General features: G+C 39.9%; 2 protein-coding genes and 1 long non-coding RNA gene across 3 annotated transcripts in view; 1 reads left to right on the top strand and 2 right to left on the bottom strand.

The window, feature by feature from the left end:
• ESPN (espin) overlaps nt 1-20,966 on the bottom strand; it is a 200,939-nt gene that overhangs the window by 5,961 nt on the left and 174,012 nt on the right. The window contains exons 11-12 of the mRNA XM_075604978.1: nt 18,229-18,374; nt 15,096-15,377 (exon numbers count right to left, since the gene is read on the bottom strand). Of these exons, the coding sequence (XP_075461093.1) occupies nt 15,096-15,377; nt 18,229-18,374 (428 nt within the window). The remainder of the gene's footprint in view (nt 1-15,095; nt 15,378-18,228; nt 18,375-20,966) is intronic.
• LOC142497326 (espin-like protein) lies at nt 2,872-7,548 on the bottom strand. The gene has a single exon (XM_075604971.1). The coding sequence runs from the start codon at nt 5,726-5,728 to the stop codon at nt 4,046-4,048; it is 1,683 nt and encodes a 560-aa protein (XP_075461086.1). The 5' UTR covers nt 5,729-7,548; the 3' UTR covers nt 2,872-4,045.
• Nucleotides 13,973-18,496, top strand: LOC142497330 (uncharacterized). Its single transcript, XR_012802231.1, has 3 exons — nt 13,973-14,348; nt 15,132-15,195; nt 18,134-18,496. It is a non-coding gene; the product is annotated as an uncharacterized LOC142497330 (long non-coding RNA).

Raw genomic sequence — 20,966 nt, 5'->3', positions numbered from 1 at the left:
AAACAACACTGTTTTTACTGTGCTCCGTAATACCCATCACCCAACTCATCCTATTGACACGCCTGAAATAGCAAGCGGATAAGGCATAGGGGCAAAGTACTTTGATAAATTAATGCTAAGAGCTGTTACAGTAGATAACATACCCTTCCAAACATCAATTCAAAGGCAACAGTGCTGATCTTTGCCACACTTGTCCGCACTGTGTAATCAGTTATTTCCTTTTAATCACACTGTTAAAAGGATAATCTTGTTTTATTTTGTAAGTAGTGGATATTTATGTTTGCTGAACTAAAGTATTGTTAAAATCTAGACAGAACTAGAAAGAAAGGTTATAGTCTGAACAGCGAACAAGGCAGGTTATTCATAAAGTGTTGGAAGCAAATCCCTCCCAGTGAATACAGTAATTGTGCAGTAATAGCTTCTGACACTTCCATGGGCTTGAACCTCTCTTGCTAGTATTTGATCTTTTGTAAGGAGATCATCACCCAGCTTGGCCAAGAATCTAAAAACAAGAGCTTATGAAGGAAATCTTAGGAGAAATACGGATGTTATAGCGTTGGGAGAAGGGAAATCACTGAGTTTTAAAAACTAGACATGACAAACCAAAGGAAACACTGAACAGGGACAATTAGGTGACATCAAAAGCAGAGATAGAGACAAATGCATGCTCACATTATAATGGAAGGGAAAATGATTGACATTTTCTGACTGCAGAATGCTTATCGATTCATTTTTTAATATTTGAAGCAGGTCGTTGGTGAGAGAGAAATCTACTTCATATCAGACAAAGTAAAGATGTTTGACCCTGAGAAGAGGGAACAAGTGATGGGCAGACACAAAATCTTGATGTATGCCATTATAATACACGTATATCTGAACTCCTAACTCAAATCACAAGCTCACACAGAGGGTAAAATAGGTGCATTGATACTTTGACACTAAGAGACACCAGATAAAAATGCCTCTATTACAGTAGGGTCCATTTCAATAAACAGAGATTTCTGCCATGGAAATTCACCCGAGAACAGAATGCAATTTGACGCGGTAAAAATTATGCGTTTACGCTGTATTCATTAAGATTATCTATGCATGTGAATACCTATGTTAGCAAGATTTCCTAATTTGCTTACAGATTTTGCATGCTGCCTGGTTTTGCACAGACAAAACAAAGCACAACAAAAAATGACAATTGTGGAAATGCAAGAACTGTTTCCTGAATATGGCGAGATGTACTGTCTATTAAAAAATATGCATTTCCAAACACAATACTGCCATTTAACGAATAAGCCCCTTGGAGTCAATTTAATGTCAAAATTGCCTTAATATGATCTTGCATTATATTTAGATTCCGTCATGTGTCAAAATCGGGCAAATGGTTTGCAGATTAATGTGTTTTTGTAACACCAATTACAAAGCAACTTTTGTATATACAGTACTGTATGGATTAATGATGTAACAATATATCCTAAACGGCTTATGTATTCTATGGTCCACAGAAGAAAAATCCCATGATGGGGCAGTTTGTTAGCTTTACCTTATTATTTTAAAAGATGTTTTAATAAAGGATAGGTTCTTATTTCTCCATGTGTAAAGATGTTTGCATGTTCTTTGCGGGGCTGATTTACTCTTGTGAGTCAGAGGCAATAGAAGCCTTTGTTTGCTCTCCTCTTGGTTTCTGTTTAGGTTTGCATCTACTGTATGCTCCTGTCTCTGTAGTAACAACCATGTTGTGTCATTAATTCACTTACAGAGCCCATCATTACAGTAAAAACAAAATACAGCTCAACTGGAATCCCAAATGACTTTATTTAGTAAGGATTGTCATTTCTAAACAGATACAACACACCAACATTTAGGCTAAAAACAAACACACCTGGCATTGAAATGACAAAGGAAGAGCAATATTATGGAGAATTGATGCATATTAAACCCATCACATTGGATGGATCCTGAAATATATAGTGAAGCATTGTATTGAAGGCACTTCAAGCACTAAAGGGGGTATACAGTAATAACATTTAGGTACACAAATCTATACCATACCTTCAATTTAAAAAAATAATATAACTGCATGCAAAAGAAATCCTCAATGCCTGGGATAAATGAGGAAATTAAGATATCCTCCTGCCAAATCCTACTTAAGGACCACTTAAAATATTGTTTCTTCTTTTAGAGAAATGTAGTACATTATATAAATGCTGAATTATACGTGTTTCTATTAATTTCCCTTTTCTTCAATGTTTTCTGTTCTTTTATTCTCTTACTTACTCATTTATTTTCCCAATTTTCGCTTCAATCTTCCAATTTCCCCATTTCTATACTCCCGTTGTTCCTCACCTCTTCCACTCTGTTGAACGCCCCTATTTATAACATTTGCGCATGAAAAATGTACATATCCTGTGCCAGGCGGCACTGAAAAGACACACAGCTTGCACATACAATCCCACCAAGTATAACTTTCCATTTTAAAGTAAGAATGAATCCTACTATGGCAAAAAAATATATACAATAATAAACCCCCAGAAGGTAATTTAAGAGCATATCTTATGCCCTTTCATTTACTCACTTAACAGTCAAGAGTATTTCCTACCCCAAAGTTCCAACAGGCAAGGTTACTAATAATAAATATTGAAATAATAAGCGTTTCACTAATCAGGCTAAAATATACTTACTTGAGGAAAAACAGGCATTTTGTCTAGTTTCAAAACATTAAAATATTTCACGTTTCACACATTTCTTTTTAGCTGCTGAGCTCTTTCTAACTTTATTTTTCTAAAACAAAAATCATTAAAAGTACAAAAAGGTAAGTACCTTGCAACATTAGCTAAGTATGCTCTCCTTTAGGAACCTATTGGAAGAAATATCATTAAAGCAGAGGACGTTAGTTTCAATAGAAGTTGCAAGACAAATTAAAATATAATCTGATTTCTTGTGTTTTCTAAAAAAAAAAACAGCATTATTCGTATGTAGAGATGTGTGAATGTCCAAAAATGGTTCGCAAAATTTCTCGCAAATTTCAAATTTTCGTGAAATTGTCACAACTGCCAAAATTGCTCACATTTTTTAACAATTTTGCCAGAATGTAGCCACTTTTCACCAGCATTTTGCAAAAATGGCAGTATTTAAGGGGTCATGTGATCTGATTTTAGGGTCATGTGACCTGCACGCTGACTTCTAATTCTTGGCAAACGTTGTCACGTTCCCTATAAAAAGAGCTAACTGCATTAATTATTTCTTTGCACATTAATAAATACCAAATCTACCTAAAGAGAGAGAAAGAGTGTGTGTTTGTGTGTGTGTGTGTGTGTGTGTGTGTGTGTGTGTGTGTGTGTGTGTGTGTGTGTGTGTGTGTGTGTGTGTGTGTTTGAATATGAACACATTAATCATATATAGAAATGAAATGTTTGACTCTAGTTTAGTAACCAATTTGGACCTTCATGAATTGCAATAATGTACCTATATTTATAATTGTAACTAAATTAGGTTGGTATCAAGATGCTATTAGAAATTTTGTTTTTGCTTGCCAGACCAACAATATTGACCAATAATTTAAAATATGTTACTTTAAAATGAATTCTGATCACATGAAAAAATGCAACACTCAAACATGAGTTAAGTGTAAGTAACATTTAACACTTGTTCTCATTGACTATTGTTACTTCACATATTTTCTTCGCTGTTTTGGGGGGAAGAAGGGGAGGGGTTGATTACAGTTTATGGAGAATCCATCACTGACCTGATGACTGGAAGGTTATCACTGAGATACTATTGTTATTTGTTAACTTTAATAGATATGCTTTACTATGAAACTGGTATGAAACACATTTTGATAGACATCTCCTTGTTTCCTATAACCATGCTTAAAAGAACCTACACAATTCTGCGCTATCAGAGCATTTTACACTAATGTGTCAAATCAGTTGTACCCTGTGGATTTACACATTATGCATTCTATGCACTAGCTCTTCTTGTTATTCCTATTACAGGGTCCGGTAAAATATTTACCACCAGTAAGTTTACAATAGCACAAACGGTGATGGAACACTCATATGTCAAACAATTCTGCTTCTTTTTCTTTCCAAAAGGAAAAACTGCGATCAATATAACGACATATATCATCATTCGTAAATTCTCCAAGTTCTGATACAAGCTGGATAGAGTCCTTTCTACTTTTTGGAAGTGGTGTCAGTTCCTCTGGAGCTTCAACACTTTCTTTCACTTTGATTTCCAATGTAATTTGAGATGCATTCTGTGTCAGAGTCTCTTCTAACTGCCCACATTCTTTTATGCCATCTAAATCCCCCTGCATACTGTCACCAAAAAACTGTTGTTTGAGGTCTTCAAAGCCATCAGACCAATCTCTCTTTCCAGATTCTATCTCCTCCATTACCGCTTTGTGAAATTTACGAATGAGCTCCCAGCTGTGACTGCCAAGACGGTCAAACATTTCATAGCATAATATGTGCCGGAATTTTCGCTCTTCTCGTGACATATTCATTTCTAGCAACTGAAAGTAACCCAACATAAAAAGATCCAATGTTAAACTTGAATACTCAACTGGAGCCCCATTGACATGAGGTAGAAAATGTTCCGGCCAGTAAAGCATGTTGGCCCTGCTTAGACGGGCTATCTGCCTTGTTGGAACTTGGCAGATTATGCTTCTCCAATGGCCAATCAACTTCCCTACAACTTGTCTTTGCTTCATAAAATATAAAAGTCTATCATCATCACTTGGTCCCTTTGACATATTTATTCTGCTTTCATTACTCTCACCCTCTTTCTGCTCATTTCCCAAATCAATGTTTACTGAGTCAGCCATCCCTTTACTTTTTGTGTTATTATTTTTAATGGACTCTGTGAATGTCCACTTTTTCCAGTGCTCAAGAAAAAGATAAACTATTCTCTCTTTCCTCATGTCAATGTAGTCCTGTACACAACTAAGCTCTGTCTGTACAGGAAGACTTCTGGTCATATGATCTGGGCTAAATAATGGCTCCCCAAATGCATCAATGATGGTGCTTTGGTTATTTGTTTCTATCTCCCTTGGAAAAATATCTTCATCGTTATATGTTAGTTGTGCATGAGATAAAATTATGGGCGATTCTTCAAGTCGTCTAGATATGTCTTCGTTTAGAACATGGAACTGCTCACTATGTGTTATATAGTCTTCCTCTAAGATTGGTTGTCTTCTATAACTATATGCGGTAGTTCCTACTGGCAATGATCTCTTCCTTTTATACACTCTGCTGGATGCTGCACAAGCAATTTGAGGCCGTGTGTACAATTCATAATTAGCCTTCAGATTTTTGACTGACACACCACATTGCTTGATTTCCTTTTCAACTTCTTCTCTACTTGAACTAAATGACTGAGATCTACCTATGTTTGTACCACCATCTTTTGATGTATTTTGTGACTGTTCCGGTGGATCTCGAGTCACCAAGTCTGCAAGATCAGCTTCTTTTCCACCAAGTGTTGCCAAGAGGATGGCCATACTTTTTAAAAGAGTTGAGATTTTGCTACACCAGGCTGGGAGATCATCAGCTCTACCTTGCATCTGCTTGGGGTTAACAGTAAAGTGCTCTTGGGATAATGCAGCTGATACAGGAAGGAGTTGCTGAAGTTCATGTTCAAGTTGCTCCAGCTCCGTTTCTACCTTCTGGACTTTGTGCATTACTTGAAGATTCTCAATTTGTTTTTCAATACGAATGATATCATCTTCAGTCATGAGTTCCCCAAAGGGTCCCAAAATAGCATTGTGAGCATGAGAATATCTCCAGCCTTCATGGTGGTGGTGGTAACTACCGGTCTCAAACTATGGCAGGAAAAAACAGAGGGAAAAAAATATCCCTCAGGATATAGAGCCACATTTTCCTTTATTTGCACTCTTTCAAATCTTACATGTTTTTAGTGGTGTAATGGCAAAGTCATACTGGAAAAGCTAAGCAGGTTGTGGTGTTCTTTCTTAGATACAAAATGGTTAAGAAACCAAGTGAATAGAAGCATAGAACATACCTTCACTGGTGGAACATACGATTTACAATCCGCTTAACCAAACATGCACTTTCTTGTTCATATAAACAAGAATATATTGATGCTCATGAAGATGATTGGTGATGATGATGATGATGATGATGATGATCAGAAAGATGATAAATAGCAGATCACTCATTACACCACTAAATGACCATGTACTACATTTAAACTTGCAGTGGAGTGTATATGCATATCGGTTTCACATGTAATGAGATCATGTTCTACAGAATCAATTGCTTGCACATGTAAATTTGCAAGTTTGCTTTTGCTGCTAATTATTTTAACAGAATTTTGTTTGCATTTCTCCACACAAAATACTGCAGTTTAAATGCATCTTGAAACAAAGAAGTTAGACATGCTCACACCATGCAAACATTTGAAACAATAATCTTTATAATATAGACAAATATGAAATTATTTTGGATTTCCCAATCTCATTTTGTTATCATAGCTGTTGAAGGACTCATGCCAATAAATATAAAATAAAAAAACCCCACTACAAGCATGATGTGCTAAAAGAAATACACAAACATTACAGCTAAACTTGCCATCCTAGTTGTATACATATGTAGGCCTACACAGGCCTGGATTCTCCATTGGGCACAATAGTGCCCAGAACCTACGAAACTCCAAGGGCCTAGGAAAAGGTTTTACCTCACAAAAAATCTCAGAAGACTCAAAAATGAGAAAAGAAAACTGCTAAATCAAACTTAATAATTTGCTTTCATAGAATTACTTTACAAAACCTTTTTATAATAATAATTTGTCTACAAATGTTGAAGTATATATACACATGCATGTAACGTTAAATAAAATTGGGAGCTATTGTGGAAAGTTGAATAATCAAGAATTAATAATAAGTAGCGTAACAGCATAACAAAATAGTACAATGTAGTGTTGGATATATGAACTAAGTTTATTAGCCTCAGATATTAGCTCTGACTTAAGTAAATGTACATTAAACATTAACTTTGCATTATAATAGGCCATAAGGCATGGGATACCCAGGCCTCCTGTCTTGTTCGGTATATTTAAAATTTTCTTACCAATTCTTGGTGTTTTATTTTTCCAGATAAATTTGTTTATAATAGACTGTAGAGTCTTAAATTGCTCTATTACCAAGGGGATGGGCAGAGTCTGGAAAAGATACAGGAGGCGGGGCAGTATGTTCATTTTTATGCAATGTATTCTGCCTATCCATGAAATAGCGTGGTCGGACCATGACCCAATGTCAGATTTGAGAGCCCTCAGGACCCTTGGATAATTCTCCCTATAGAAGGTGCTATAGTCTTTTGTGATAAATATCCCTAGGTATTTGATCGCCTTCGGTTGCCACTTAAAGTCAAAGTTTAGAGCAATCAATTTAACTTGGTCTTTAGACAAATTTATATTTAGTGCCTCAGGCTTGTTACTATTAATTTTGAAACCTGAGATATCTTTAAAACAAGACAGAATGGAGTGCAGGTTAGGGAGCGAAGTTTGAGGTTTGGTTATTGTAAGGATCACATCGTCTGCATACACTACCGACACGTTTAATTCGAGCACGGCTAGCACCTCAAGCCGGGGGATGCCCCGGCGTGCTAGCCGCACTCCCTCAGCGTGCCGCGCATCACCGATGCGCGGTCACGCGTCATCGGGTGCCAGCGCCCCCTGCACGCGCGTCCAGGGCTCCCCGAGGGAGCCCTGGTGTCCCGCGATGTGGGGGACGGCGGCAGGGGGTTCCGGGGGAGCCGGCGGACCCGGCAGCGGGAGGGAGAGCGCCCCGATCGGAGGGCGCTCTTCCGCTGCTTCGGCGCGCGCCCGGCACCCTCCGGCGCGCGCCAGGTTACTGCTGCGGCCGAGAACGGGCAAATGCTCGAATAAACTCGGCCGCAGCAGTAAAGTGCAATTTTGTATATCTGTCCCTTCACCTGAACTCCTGCTATGTTGGGGTTGTTTCTTATGTTTGCAGCTAGAGGCTCCATACAGAGGGCGAATAGCAGCGGAGATAAAGGACATCCCTGCCTGGTTCCGTTCAATCTTTTTATTAGCACAAACACAGACTACATCATTCAATTTTGGCAAAAGCTCATTCTCAATTGTGAGTAGTACAAGTGAAGACAGTTGTTTCTGTCCCATGGTTTATCTATAGACGTATCTTGGGGGCCTACGATTATGAGAGGGACCAGGGCCTACAAAGACTTTAACCAGCCCTGGGACTACAGTATTTAGTGTATAAGTGTATTAACATTTTTGATGAACATGGTTTTTATGATAATGGCAACTCGTTAAATATATTTTCTGGCCAGAGCTATTGCAGTTATTGTAACAAATATTTAATTAAAACCTATGAATGTGTGGACGTGAATTTGTTCTTTCCTCTTCAATGCCTATAAAAACTTTTACTTGCATGCTCTTGTCCCTTCCTGCATTACAATTCTTTACTTTCCTTTGGATGAGCCATCATAATCTAAACTGCACACCCACAGGCAAGGAAGTAGTCTTATATTAGATAACGTTACTTCTATGCCAATCTTAGTCTATTTCTGCATTCTAACAGAAAATACAAAATGTGAGAATACCTTCTTTTAATCCTCTCCTCTGACAATGCCATCTTCAAAGTTTTTATTCAATGCACATATCATATGATCAAAGAAAAACAAAAAAACAAATCAGATTGCATAAAATGTACAGTACATCTCAGACTCCCCATTGTGTTTGAGGGGTTGCATGATGTTCCACATCTGGTGGACTTGCCAATTGATAAAGTGACAGTAGCGGTAAATGTGACTGCTTTTAATAAAGGTCAAGCCTGCCATTACCCCTACCTGTCAGCAATACATATCAGTATTATGTGTGTATGTATATTTGTATTGTAAGCCTGGTCCCAGCACTTCAGGAACCAGGGGTTAAGGGCTTAATGTTATGTTCAGCTGGAATTTTGCAAAGTATGATCTTTCCAAGTAAACCTTTGCATGTAAATGTGTTTGTTGTTGCATTTTGACCCACTAAACAGGGGCTGGATCATATTGCAAACACCTGGGGGGAGGGAAACCCCTAGCTAGATCAGATAATATCAGCCCAGCTTTAGCTGGGAGTTCAGAGTTCCTTAGCAGAGGCAGACGGAAAGAAGCAGTGAGCGACTGGGAGAAGCTGCAGAAGATTGCAATAAGAAAGAACAGGGAAAATCTCTTTAGGGAGGTCCCTGCACCCAGTTTATAGGGGAACCCTAGTTTCCCAGTTGTAAGTGCGTCTGTTGATTTACTGTAAATAGTCGTGGATATTTCTTTTTCCAATAAATTAATTTTATAAACTCTGTGTTTCTGTCTGGCAAATTGATCCCTGGTGTGATAGTCCATGTCTCCAGTGACAGTGACTATTTAGTCATAGCTCAGAGTTTCCAAAACATAAAACTAATTTAGTATGTATATGTATACATACATACACACACACACACACACACACACACACATCTATCTATCTATCTATCTATCTATCTATCTATCTATCTATCTATCTATCTATATCCAGTGTTCGACAAACCTATACATTTGCACGCGAGTGGATTTAACATCGTGGCGAGCTCCTATTGGCCCAAGTAGCACACGTGTGGTACTAGGTGGCGAGTAGATTTTTTTGTTCGGCGAGTAGATTTAATGGTGATTTGTCGACCACTGTCTATATATATCTATCTATCTATCTCTATCTATCTATCTATATGTACACACATATCAACCCCTTGGTGTGTGGACTATTACATAATAATGACTAGAAATGCATTAAATTGTGAACTTGACATTTAACAAATAAATACTTTGAGTGATTCTATGTTGTTATCACTAACAGTAGAATGTAAAGGAGTATTACACTCAGCCGGTATGCAAATACATTAGATTTGCCTAGTTCACTTTGTTTTGCATTTCACTTTCCAGTTTAGAGATTTAAAAACTGTGTAATCCAAGCCAACACATTTTGGAACGTAATATATGATCACTAAATTTGTCCATTTGCATCTGCATACACTGAATGCTTTCGGTTTTCACTGTCTGACACATGGAGAACCAACATGATTAAAATGAATCTGACTCAGTGATTGTCCCACCAAACCACTGATTATTTACAGAATATCCTCGCATTTCTAGACCCATATCTGAATGAGAAATTGAACCAAACTGCCCAGGCCTCAAGCAGGCAAACTATCAAATGTTTAAAGCCAGTGTCAGACCTCTGATTTCCCCTGCAACATATGTTCTAATTTTAATAAGAAACGGGTATCACCCCCTCTCTTCATTTAGAGATACAGTCCCTGTTTGCATCATTGTTAACCAACGGTAGTGCCATGTTTAAGATGTTTAAAGCACAGTGGTTTATGCCTTTCATTAAGCAAACATGAAGATTAAATCCAGTTTCACATAATTTTTCTGTGTTAAACTCTACACATTATAACCTCAAACTATGTAAACATTGCAGGGAATGTTTAGCTACTCTCTTTTCTTGTGATGTCACTGTGTGTTGAACAGGACCTTCCATTTGCATACTAGCCTCCCCTGCCTATCTTTCAGGTTGCTCTTTGGTCAAGGAGCTGTGTATAATTAGGATTACATCGTGGAGATGCAGCCATATGAGGCCTGGAAGAAGAACACACTTGATTAAAAGCATATGATGTAGCCATGCCACCTGTGGCTACTAACCTGCCCTTGTACTGACAGTAAGCCCTGGTAAGAACAGTCCTTGCCAGCAGTTAAGATGGGGTTTCCCTACTCCATGGTGTTGCATTTGAGTGACAAGTGGGAGGCGGTGACTACAGGCCTGAGCCTGTTCCATCATGGGACAGACCTGGTGCCCTCCTCCTGGCTGTACTTAAAGGCAGTACCGCCCCAAATTCAGTAGTTCTTCTCCCCACATGAGAGGCAGGGATCACGCAGGACTGCCTGGGTCTGGGCTTACCCTGTTCCTCTTCCCCTCGGGCGAGAGTGAGTGATACCCCATATCTCTGGTCCTTCTAGAGGGCCAGGGAAGAGATAGGACAGCTGGAGTGCCCTAGGCCTCAGTGGTTGTCCAGGGACCATCATCCAGTGGATAGCTGATCCTGAGTAAGCTGTGATTGTGCAGACCACTGCTGTGTTGAGCGTGGGTGACAATAAAGACCGTTACTGTTTCTATATACTTCCTGCCTGGGTGTGATCTTGTTGGGTGGAGAGGGAGTATTTCTACCGTAGGAGATCAGCTCCATTCATCTTGGAGCCTGCGGCAGATGGAGGCGCTGCACTGCTAGAGAACCATGTGGGTAATGTACCCCAGAAACCTGATTCTGTATCCCCACTACTACCGGTGGACAGCTCAGCCCTCCTGTTACCAGAAGGTATCATGCACCACACGTTTAGTAATGGCTAAATCTCCCACGTGGTGGGGGAAGCACCATTACACAACATTTCAGGGTGCTGCTATTCATTCCCCAAAAGTTACATTTTAGCAGGTGCCCTAATGACATGCTGGGTATACCCAAGGCACTTGCTTGTTTTCTTGGGGGTAATCAGGCTAACCGCTCTGGACTTGTTTGTAGAACCAAATTCAATTGTGAACCCTTTTGCTGCCAGCATTGCAGCGCAGTTTGTTACCGGCACTTCTGACAGCGAAAGTTTTACGTTTAGAACACCTTTTCTGTGAACAAAATGGAACTTCCCCTGTACATCGCACAGGAACTGGGAGACTGCAGATAAAACAACAATCAACATAAACAGTGCTGCATGGAAGAAACAGGGGATTGTCCAAACCCCCAGCTGGCCCTTCCTGTAGTGCTCTGCACACTGATTTTAATCTCCAAGCACTTTTTCTTTTCTTTCCGCTGCTCTGCATCACTAACTGAACAAGTAACCTCTTTTTACAACAGCTCACTAGAACTATATATTTACTGTGAACTTGTGAATGTGTGTCACACATCAGCTTTTGATCCACCATAGCTTCTCCAATTTAGTTCATATTATTTTAATTTTAACTACATTGTCTTCACTTCATGATAAAGTCCTCTGCACTTTCTGATGAATATTATAATGAGGATGTTTGTATCATTTTTTACTATACTCGTGTTTGTCCAAAAACACTGTATACACAGTTAGATTGTAAATCAAATGAAATTAACATTGTAAGATTTAAAATGTTATTCTTTCTTCTGTACATTTCAATGTTACATCACTTCTGAAATTTTTTTGCCGTCTGGCAATATACAATACAATTTGTAAAAATGATCCCATTAAGTTACATATTTTTGTCTCCTTTAGAACATATCCACAAGGACAATGGTTTAACCAACTCCACCATCCACACATACATTTACAGTTCAGAGAGAGGCTCAGGCTCTGGTCCCTTGGGTGGATTCTAGGAGCATCCTGTTGCGATATGATACGCATCAGATTTTATTTCACTGTCTGGTGACATCAATTCCAGGAAGAACATATTGGTTAGCCTCATGTTCCACTTTCACTGATGGGCTCTAGCTCAGTATAAAAACAGTGATATGGAGGAGTAAATGGGAATTATAGAGGGGCCACCATTTGGTAATAATAATTACCTTTTTAAAGTAAACTGCCTGTGTTCTACTTTACATATTTCAAAAGTAATAGGGGTGACAACTGTGTCAAGTCAGCAATGATGCTCATCTCAGTTGAATTGGAATATAAGACTGCTCATTCATAAAGCATATCTATACTGTACTAGAAGACCTCTCCAATAATACACTAACATTTTCAGTATTATATTCTGGATGTTGCCATAACTACTACTGCATACTGCATATTAACTTACACAGCTGTATTTTAGCATTTTCTAATCAATTTTAGGATTTTATAATGTATTCATTTGTTTTATAAATTAAACATTTATATGAACTTAATATATTTGTTAGAAGTTTTCTATTATGTAAAAATGCCTCTGATGCTCTGTAGGACATTTAATGAAAATTATGGGGCTTATTCTTTATCTAAGCGGCTGATCAGGCCAATTTTGAACAACATTCACCATGGATTTAAATAAAAAACTTAATCCAAAAACAGCCCAATCTGCCTCTTTGAAAGATGTAGAATAAGGCCCTGTGTTGTTTAATTTGGGATTGAATCAATTTTCTTTGCTCACTTCTTCAGGCTTAGGCCTGGTCCCCGCTGGGTACTGCAGCGCCCGCTGTGGCGGACGCTGCAGGGACGAGAGCCCTCCCCTCAATGGCGCCGGGCCCGCTGCGAGGGGGGGCCGCAGCACTGTGGCGAGAGTTGCTCCTGCTCTCAATAGAATTGAGAGCAGGACTTGCGACTGAGCGCTAAGCCACGCCCCCCAGCGGTTCAGCCAATGAGGGCGAACCTGCCGGGTGACATCATGGCTGCGCCCCCGTCACTCCCCCGCCCCCCCCCCCCCTCGGTCTCTCTTCCTGCAGCTCACTGCAGACAGGGGAATCGGTTGCACGCGCCGCCAGTCTCGCGGGCGCGCGTGCAGCTGAGGTACTGGGGCCTCAGCCTTAGGGGCCGATTCCATAAACTCTGCAGCAGCCGACTGCATGACGATCTTTCGAAAACTCCCATTCAAGTTAATGGAAGTTTGAGTAATTGTACCACTTTGGTCTTTATAGAATCTGTCCCTTGGATCACAAAAAAATACTTAACAATGAAACTTACTTCCTTAAGCAAATGTAATCATCTTGTTTTGTTTCTTTTAAAATGAATCATGCTTTTACTTTTTTTGGTGGGGATCTTGAGAAGAAAAAATCAGGTCTAACCCAGCCTTGCTAGCGGGTAGCCGGTAAGGGTGCCACCATTTTGTTTGCGCGCTCGCATGCACAGAAAAGGTTCGCGCATGCAAAGGTTCCAGCAGCCCCAGGGGCTGCACAACACATGACACAGTACAGCCAATAGGGCTGCTAGAATCTCCTGAAGGGAGATTGGAACTTTGGGTGTTTTTTAAGTGTGAGCTGACAGTTATGAGAGTGGCAGTTAGAGCTGGGACAAGGAAGGAGTAAGTTATATGTGCAGATTTCAGTGGCATCTGCACTAGGCCAGATACCCCCTATTATGCCCCAGCTAGGCCCCGACTCCCACATAGTTTGTGGCTGCGATAGGGACTTGCCCTTCAGATAGGGACCCTGCCCTACTTAGCAATATTAGTGTTAGGGACACAGGGAGACGCCGCACAGTGGCTGCGGCCTGTGGTCCAGGACACAGATCGTCCTACATTAATAAAGACATTGTTTATGGTGGTACAATCTACGAGGGACCCACCCAACATAGAGGCGGAGGCTTTGTTGATCCCAGCATCGTGGCATCAGCGAGCCCGGGTGTGGCATCACCCGGCAGGTACCCAATGCATCAGTGCACCAACTCAAACACTATAGTGGAACAGTGCGTTCACACACACCTTGGGTGGGCGAGCGAAGCATTGGAGGGTACGGCCGTGCGTGGCCTGGTTGGTGGTAGATATATATATATCCTAGGTTATTTATATTCAGTAAAACTGTTATCTTTCATAAGTGTGTGTTTTATTGTATGCGGGTCCTGTAGCGAGTTATTCTACATCATAGAATCCTGTACAGGTGGAGGCGCTACCGGCCAAACATCGACTCGGGTATACCCCAGGTTCCCAGTAGCAGAGACTCAGATCTCCTGTGCACCACAGGCATTGCACCATATACACACACCGTAGCCACACATCTCTCAGGGGTTGGGGAAAGTGCACTACACAAACTTTAAAATAATACTTTTAAGAGATTCATTTTGAGGGGGGGAAATCATAAATAACTTAGATTAAGGGCTATATTTTCTAACTGGCCGAAACAATAAGGCACATTAAAAGCCTGATTAAGTTTCTTCTATTCTCTTTCAAACGAGCACTTGAGCTAAGCATTTTGTAAAATAAAGCCTGGATGTGCTATTCTTTCCCAGCAAAACTTGAACAAGGAAATCAACTCATCATGCAAGGAAAATGGAGCTGGTCTTGCATATTCATATAGAAGCACACTGAATCAGATGTTTCAAACTCAATAGGGAACAAATCACACCAAACGCAAACTAAAAATCAAACCGCAAGTTATTTGTTTCTCTTACCTTGCGTTTTTGCTCTTCTTCTTCGTGTATTTTCAGCTGCAACTTCCTCACCATAACTTGCCGTTTCCACTCTGGAATAGGTCTGCCCTGCTCATCGTGGGTAGGTATCAGTGACTCTATATCAATTTGATTGGTCTGAACTTGGGCTGTAAGTGTTGCGTTTCCATTCAGGAGAGGTTCAGGAGATTTTGCAGCTCCTGTGCTCGATATGAGATTTGTATTCCCAGGAGGAGGAGTTGCAGGAGGAGGAGGAGTAGGAGGTGCTGGATTCTGTACCTCTGCCTAAATTGGGAGCAAAAGGAGGTATTAAACTGAAATGGTGTATTACATACAAACGTGGGAGTTTTGTGGCAGAAAAGTACAACTGACATTAAATACTGGAATTTGGATCCTACGAAAAATGCTAAGTAGCTAACATTGTTTGAGCAAAGCTGTAACTTGATATACACTTTCATTTTTAGAGATGGCAAACTGTTTTTAGCATTACAGAAAGGTCAAATGTAAAATGTTCAAACTGTAACAACAATTTGCCTAAACATTCTTCCCATAATATACTCTTATTATGAAGGGGGTGTTTAAGTTTGTATGTAAGGGAAGCAGTGGTCCTCCATATACAGTACACTCCCAACATCAGTGGTTCAAAATATACACACTGGCCACTGTTCCTAGAATTATATATAACTAAATTGTTGGGCAATAATTATGTAAGCGCTTTTCTGGAAATTGCTGAACAGACACTTTCATGTTATCCTAGAGTCGCCACATTTAAGTTTATATAATACGTGATACAGAAATCCAGTAGAGTAGGAAAATGTGACGTAATAATGAGTGATGAAATATTTGCAAATGCTTCGAGCTGAATGGTATCTCCCGCCTGTCCGCTATATTCTTTGGTTTCTATCCTGTCTGCTCTTGGCCGGGCGGGGAAAGTCGCGCACTGAGCTAACAAGTAGCGGTGGGAGAAAAAGTAACGCCAATAGCGGTGGCGGTCATGGTATTAGGAGATGACCAGGCAGTGTCCGAACTTTAATTATTTTTATAATTTAGTATCTTGACATCTATTGGAAAAGGTAAGTGTTACACTCGAGTAGAAATCTATTACGTTTTTATTGCTGATTTCATCACAGTCATTTTAGGTTCAGGCATTTCACATCAGGGCGCTAAAATACGGGACAATTATGCTTCCCGACAGACCTTTCCGGGACAACAGGGAAAGTCAATGAAATACGGGACAATCCCGTATATACGGAACATCTGGAAACCTTATATCATCCCCAAGGTTTTAGCAAAATTTGGTAGAAATCAGATCAGTTGTTTTTGAGAGTAAAAAAAATAAATGAACAACATTAAAAACATATTTTTTACTTTAGCGTTTGTCTAAGCAGAAAATGTGAATATTATAGACTCAAGACCCATAGTTCTCAATTTTTAAACTTTTAGGGTTCATCCATTCAATTGGCTTATTTTTTCAAATTCATATATTTAAAGCCAAGAGTTTAGTAGCCCGGGAAAAAAATATTTGTATGTTGTGATAAACATGTTTTGAAGGTGCCATGTGTAAAAAACATCCACCAGCCAAAAGGCTAATTTACAATAACATTAATGTATTATTCTTACACTGGTTCAATTAAATGCAATATCTACATATAAAATAATGCTATAGTTTGTCCACGTGCCTTACTTATCTATTGCAGTGTCAGAGTAACATACATTAACATGCCTTGAAAAGCTTAGCCTTATTAGTATTCAGATATATACACAGGAACATAGAATTTAACTGCAAATAAGAACTAATTGGCCCACATAGTCTGCCCATTTCTCTTGCCCAACCCTAATTTCTCTCACAGTGAACACGTGAATACAAGGCTGTTGCTTAAGCATTCACAACCAAAGAAAGACAATTATTATAGCTCTAAATTTAGTGCTAGATTCAATTCAAATAAAATCTCCTAGGATATTTTCAAGACTATTTCACCTAAGATATACATAAAGTAAATCAACTGTATTTCAGCACATAGAATACATGCATTATCCCTTTTTAGAGGTGTTTCATGTTTGAGTAAGCTTAGCAGTACTACTCATCGTATCCTACACTGACTGAATAATAAACAAACACACACAGCCCCTGCAAGCTCAGAACCCACACCATATATACAGTATCTGTGTTCAAAGGGAGTGATACTGAGATTGTGACCTCATGTAATACTACAAAAGACAAGAAGCCTCAGTGCTACATCCAATATGACAAATTATATATGTAACGGGTATTCCCCCTACCCCAATCACAGATGTAGTGTATGTGAGGGTGAACCTACGTGTTACCAGGTGTGGTGCGTATACCTGTAGGTTCACAAGAGGCCTGAGCCTCCGCTTGCTGGGAACCTGGGGTGAGTCCTCTGGATCGATCTGGTTCGCAGCGCCTCCACCTGTGTAGGGTTCTAAGAATGTAGAAGGTTGCCTACACAGGGCCCACATACACAATAAGTACATACACTGAGATGTATATAACCAGTTTACTATATATGCAGAATAATCATAACACTTTACATCTGTATCAGCAACAACCACCACTCAGCAATACTACTCCCCCTAGGGGGTAACTCCACACCAGGTACCGTAGTCCCAAATGTCATTCACTCCACTAGGAGTGTACCTTGTACCCACACACCGTGTCCACAGTCTAACCCCTTTGTCCCGTGGTCAGTGCTGCCACTATGTGTGAATATATAAGGTGATTTGTTGGTGCACTTATGAAGGTACCTGCCGAGTGCTTCTGCACTCGGGCCAGTAAACAACTTCAAAAAGGATCCGCCGTGTGGTGATCCCGTCTGCGATATCCTGCCCTTCCTTGCACGAGGGTCCGCCAGTGGCGACCCCACTATTTAACTAAATTACTCCCACTTATGAAAAGAAAAACAGATAAGTATTTAACTATATAGTTTGCCATATTGGATGTAGTACTGAGGCTTTTTGTCTTTGTTGAATAATAAACAAGCACATTTTAAAAGGTAATCTAATTTCTGCATTTTGTATTTCAGATTTTCGCATCTTTCAGAGATTTCTCTCGAAGACACCGAGAATGAATAATAAAACTATAAGATCATTATTATTAAAAATTAAACATCATACATACACTGATTCCTTGCTGCCCACTCCCAGAGAAAATTGTATTAAGCGATTTGCTTTGAGGAGTTGGTTTTAAGTTTTTCCCAGCTTTAATCTCTGCCAGTAGCTCAGAGTTGTCACCTGTTGGGGACATCATGTTGAACGACTTGGTACCTGTAGAAAAGAATTTATCTTGTAATAATCTTATCTTGTATCTTGTAATAATTATACAATAACGTTCATTTTTTACTTTGATATGAAAATGGTTTCCTCCATTAATTAAAATGTTGGCTATACATGTTTTCCTTGAAATGACTCTATAGAAACTAAATGGTAGGTAAAGATAACAGCAGCAAGACGTTTCCTTAACACTTCTCTAATTCAGGGGTGCGCAAACTGGGGGGTGCGAGATTTTCCTGAGGGGGCGCAGGCGGTTGTAGAGGCCCCGCGCTCTTCCCTAAGGCATTAAAATTAAATGCCGGGGGATCGCGTGAGGCCTCTGCAACCTCAGCTTACCGTGATTCAGCCGGTGTCTGGAAGCATCTCCATGGCAACACAGCATCAAATGACGCCGTGGGGTCATGCGGCGTGACGTCACATGTGTGTTGTGATGTCACATGACCCCATGCGTCATTTGACGCCGCACTAAGCGAAAGAGGGTGGCGCGAGCACCGGGGGACAGAAGGCAGGGGGGCACAGGAGCAAAGGTTTGTGTACCCCTGCTCTAATTCATCTATAAATCTAGCTAGTATGGACTGAAACAATACTAGATAACAATATAATTTGAAATCTTAACCCTCACCTCAAAAAAATCCACCCCAAAAATTTTCTTCAATATTATTTTCACCCGCTAGGTAGGAAACCGGGGTCTCCGGAGATGAACTGCATTCATTTCGGCTCCGGGGACTCCCTGATTCCTGAGATACTTACCCCCTTAGGGGGTGCCTTGGCTTTCCTGCACATTGAAACGTTTATAAAAGAGTTGGCCTTTTCAGTTAGTATCATGTTCAGAGTTTAACTAACACAAAAATGATTGGCTGATAAAGGCAAAGGTAGCTCTGGTTACCGTTCTAGATATCATTTTCATCAGGAAGATATTTAAAACATGTATACTGGAGTTTGCATTGCAAATGACGCACACAACTTTAAGGACACGATTCACAAGCTCTTTAAAATCAGGCTCATAATGTGACTTTACCTAAAACAGGGATGGTCGCTAAGTTCCCTTAGTTAACATGGTATCCTCAAAGCTAATTATATGCACAACAATATCCAAAATACATTTACTTACCATAGGCTTAACGTCTTGTTATTGTTGCATAACATTGTGTTATCTTCCAATAACGTGACTTTATGCCAGTCTTGGCATTACTCCTATCGAGACCTTGAAATAGGGCTTTTGCTGAAGTGGAAAGAATGCTAGGAAATAACGCTTTGTTATCAAAATGATGCTTAACTGTGGTGTTACAGCCATCAAGACACTGCAAAAACCCTATTTCAGTGCCTGGATGGAAGTAACGCCAAGTTTAGGAATAATTTAAACAACATAATGTTAAATCCATATTTAATCTTAGCAGACTTTAATGGATATTGTATTGTATTGTATACCTTTATTTGTATAGCGCCATTAATGTACATAGCGCTTCACAGTGGTAATACACGTGGTAATCAAATTAATAACAGATAATATAAATAACAGATCATGGGAATAAGTGCTTCAGACATAAAAGTAACATTAAGGAAGAGGAGTCCCTGCTCCGAGGAGCTTACAGTCTAATTGGTAGGTAGGGAGAACGTACAGAGACAATAGGAGGGAGTTCTGGTAAGTGCGTCTGCAGGGGGCCAAGCTTTATATTATGTGTCCAGTATTATCCACAGTGCTATTCATATGCTTGTTTAAGCAAGTGTGTCTTAAGGTGGGTCTTAAAGGTGGATAGAGACGGTGCTAGTCGGGTACTGAGGGGAAGGGCATTCCAGAGGTGCGGGGCAGTCAGTGAAAAAGGTTTAAGGCGGGAGAGGGCTTTAGATACAAAGGGGGTAGAGAAAAGACAACCTTGAGAAGAACGCAGGAGTTGGGATGGTGTATAACGAGAAATTAGGGCTGAGATGTAAGGAGGGGCAGAAGAGTGTAAAGCTTTAAAAGTGAGGAGGAGAATCGAGTGTGAGATGCAGGATTTGATCGGAAGCCAGGAGAGGGATATGTAAAACTTTCTCGCTGACTGCCCCACACCTCTGTAATGCTCTTCCCCTCAATATCCGACTAGCACCCTCTCTATCCACATTTAAGACTCACCTCAAAACACACCTGCTTAAGGAAGCATATGAGTAGCTCCATGGCTGATAATTAACACCGCATACATTAACCTTGGCCCCTGCAGACGCACTTACCAGAATGCCGTCCTACTGTCTCTGCACGTTCTTCCTACCAACCAATTCGATTGTAAGCTCTTCTTAAATGTTACTTTTATGTCTGAAGCACTTCTCCCCTTTATGTGTTATTTATATTATTTGTTATTTATATGATTGTCACGAGTATTATGGCTGTGAAGTGCTGTGTACATTAATGGCGCTATATAAATAAAGACATACATACATACATGCATATAACACCTGATTTGCATGTAATTTGCATGTCATTATCCCTACAATCCGTTATTGCCAACGCTATGCTTTTTATGAGAGAAAACATGGCTGAACAACATGTTACTGTCCAATAAAGATACACCATTAGACTTAATGTGATGTAAAATTAGGTTAACTCACGTT

This window comes from Ascaphus truei, chromosome 6 (assembly GCF_040206685.1).
Source record: "Ascaphus truei isolate aAscTru1 chromosome 6, aAscTru1.hap1, whole genome shotgun sequence".
Classification (NCBI taxonomy): Eukaryota; Metazoa; Chordata; class Amphibia; order Anura; family Ascaphidae; genus Ascaphus; species Ascaphus truei.
The sequence above is the reverse complement of the archived record's forward strand: the minus strand, read 5'-3'. Positions and strand labels throughout refer to the sequence as shown.

What these genes read in the sequence shown, in the direction of transcription:
- LOC142497326 (XM_075604971.1), bottom strand. Translation starts at nt 5,728, where the DNA reads ATGACTGAAGATGATATCATTCGTATTGAAAAACAAATTGAGAATCTT.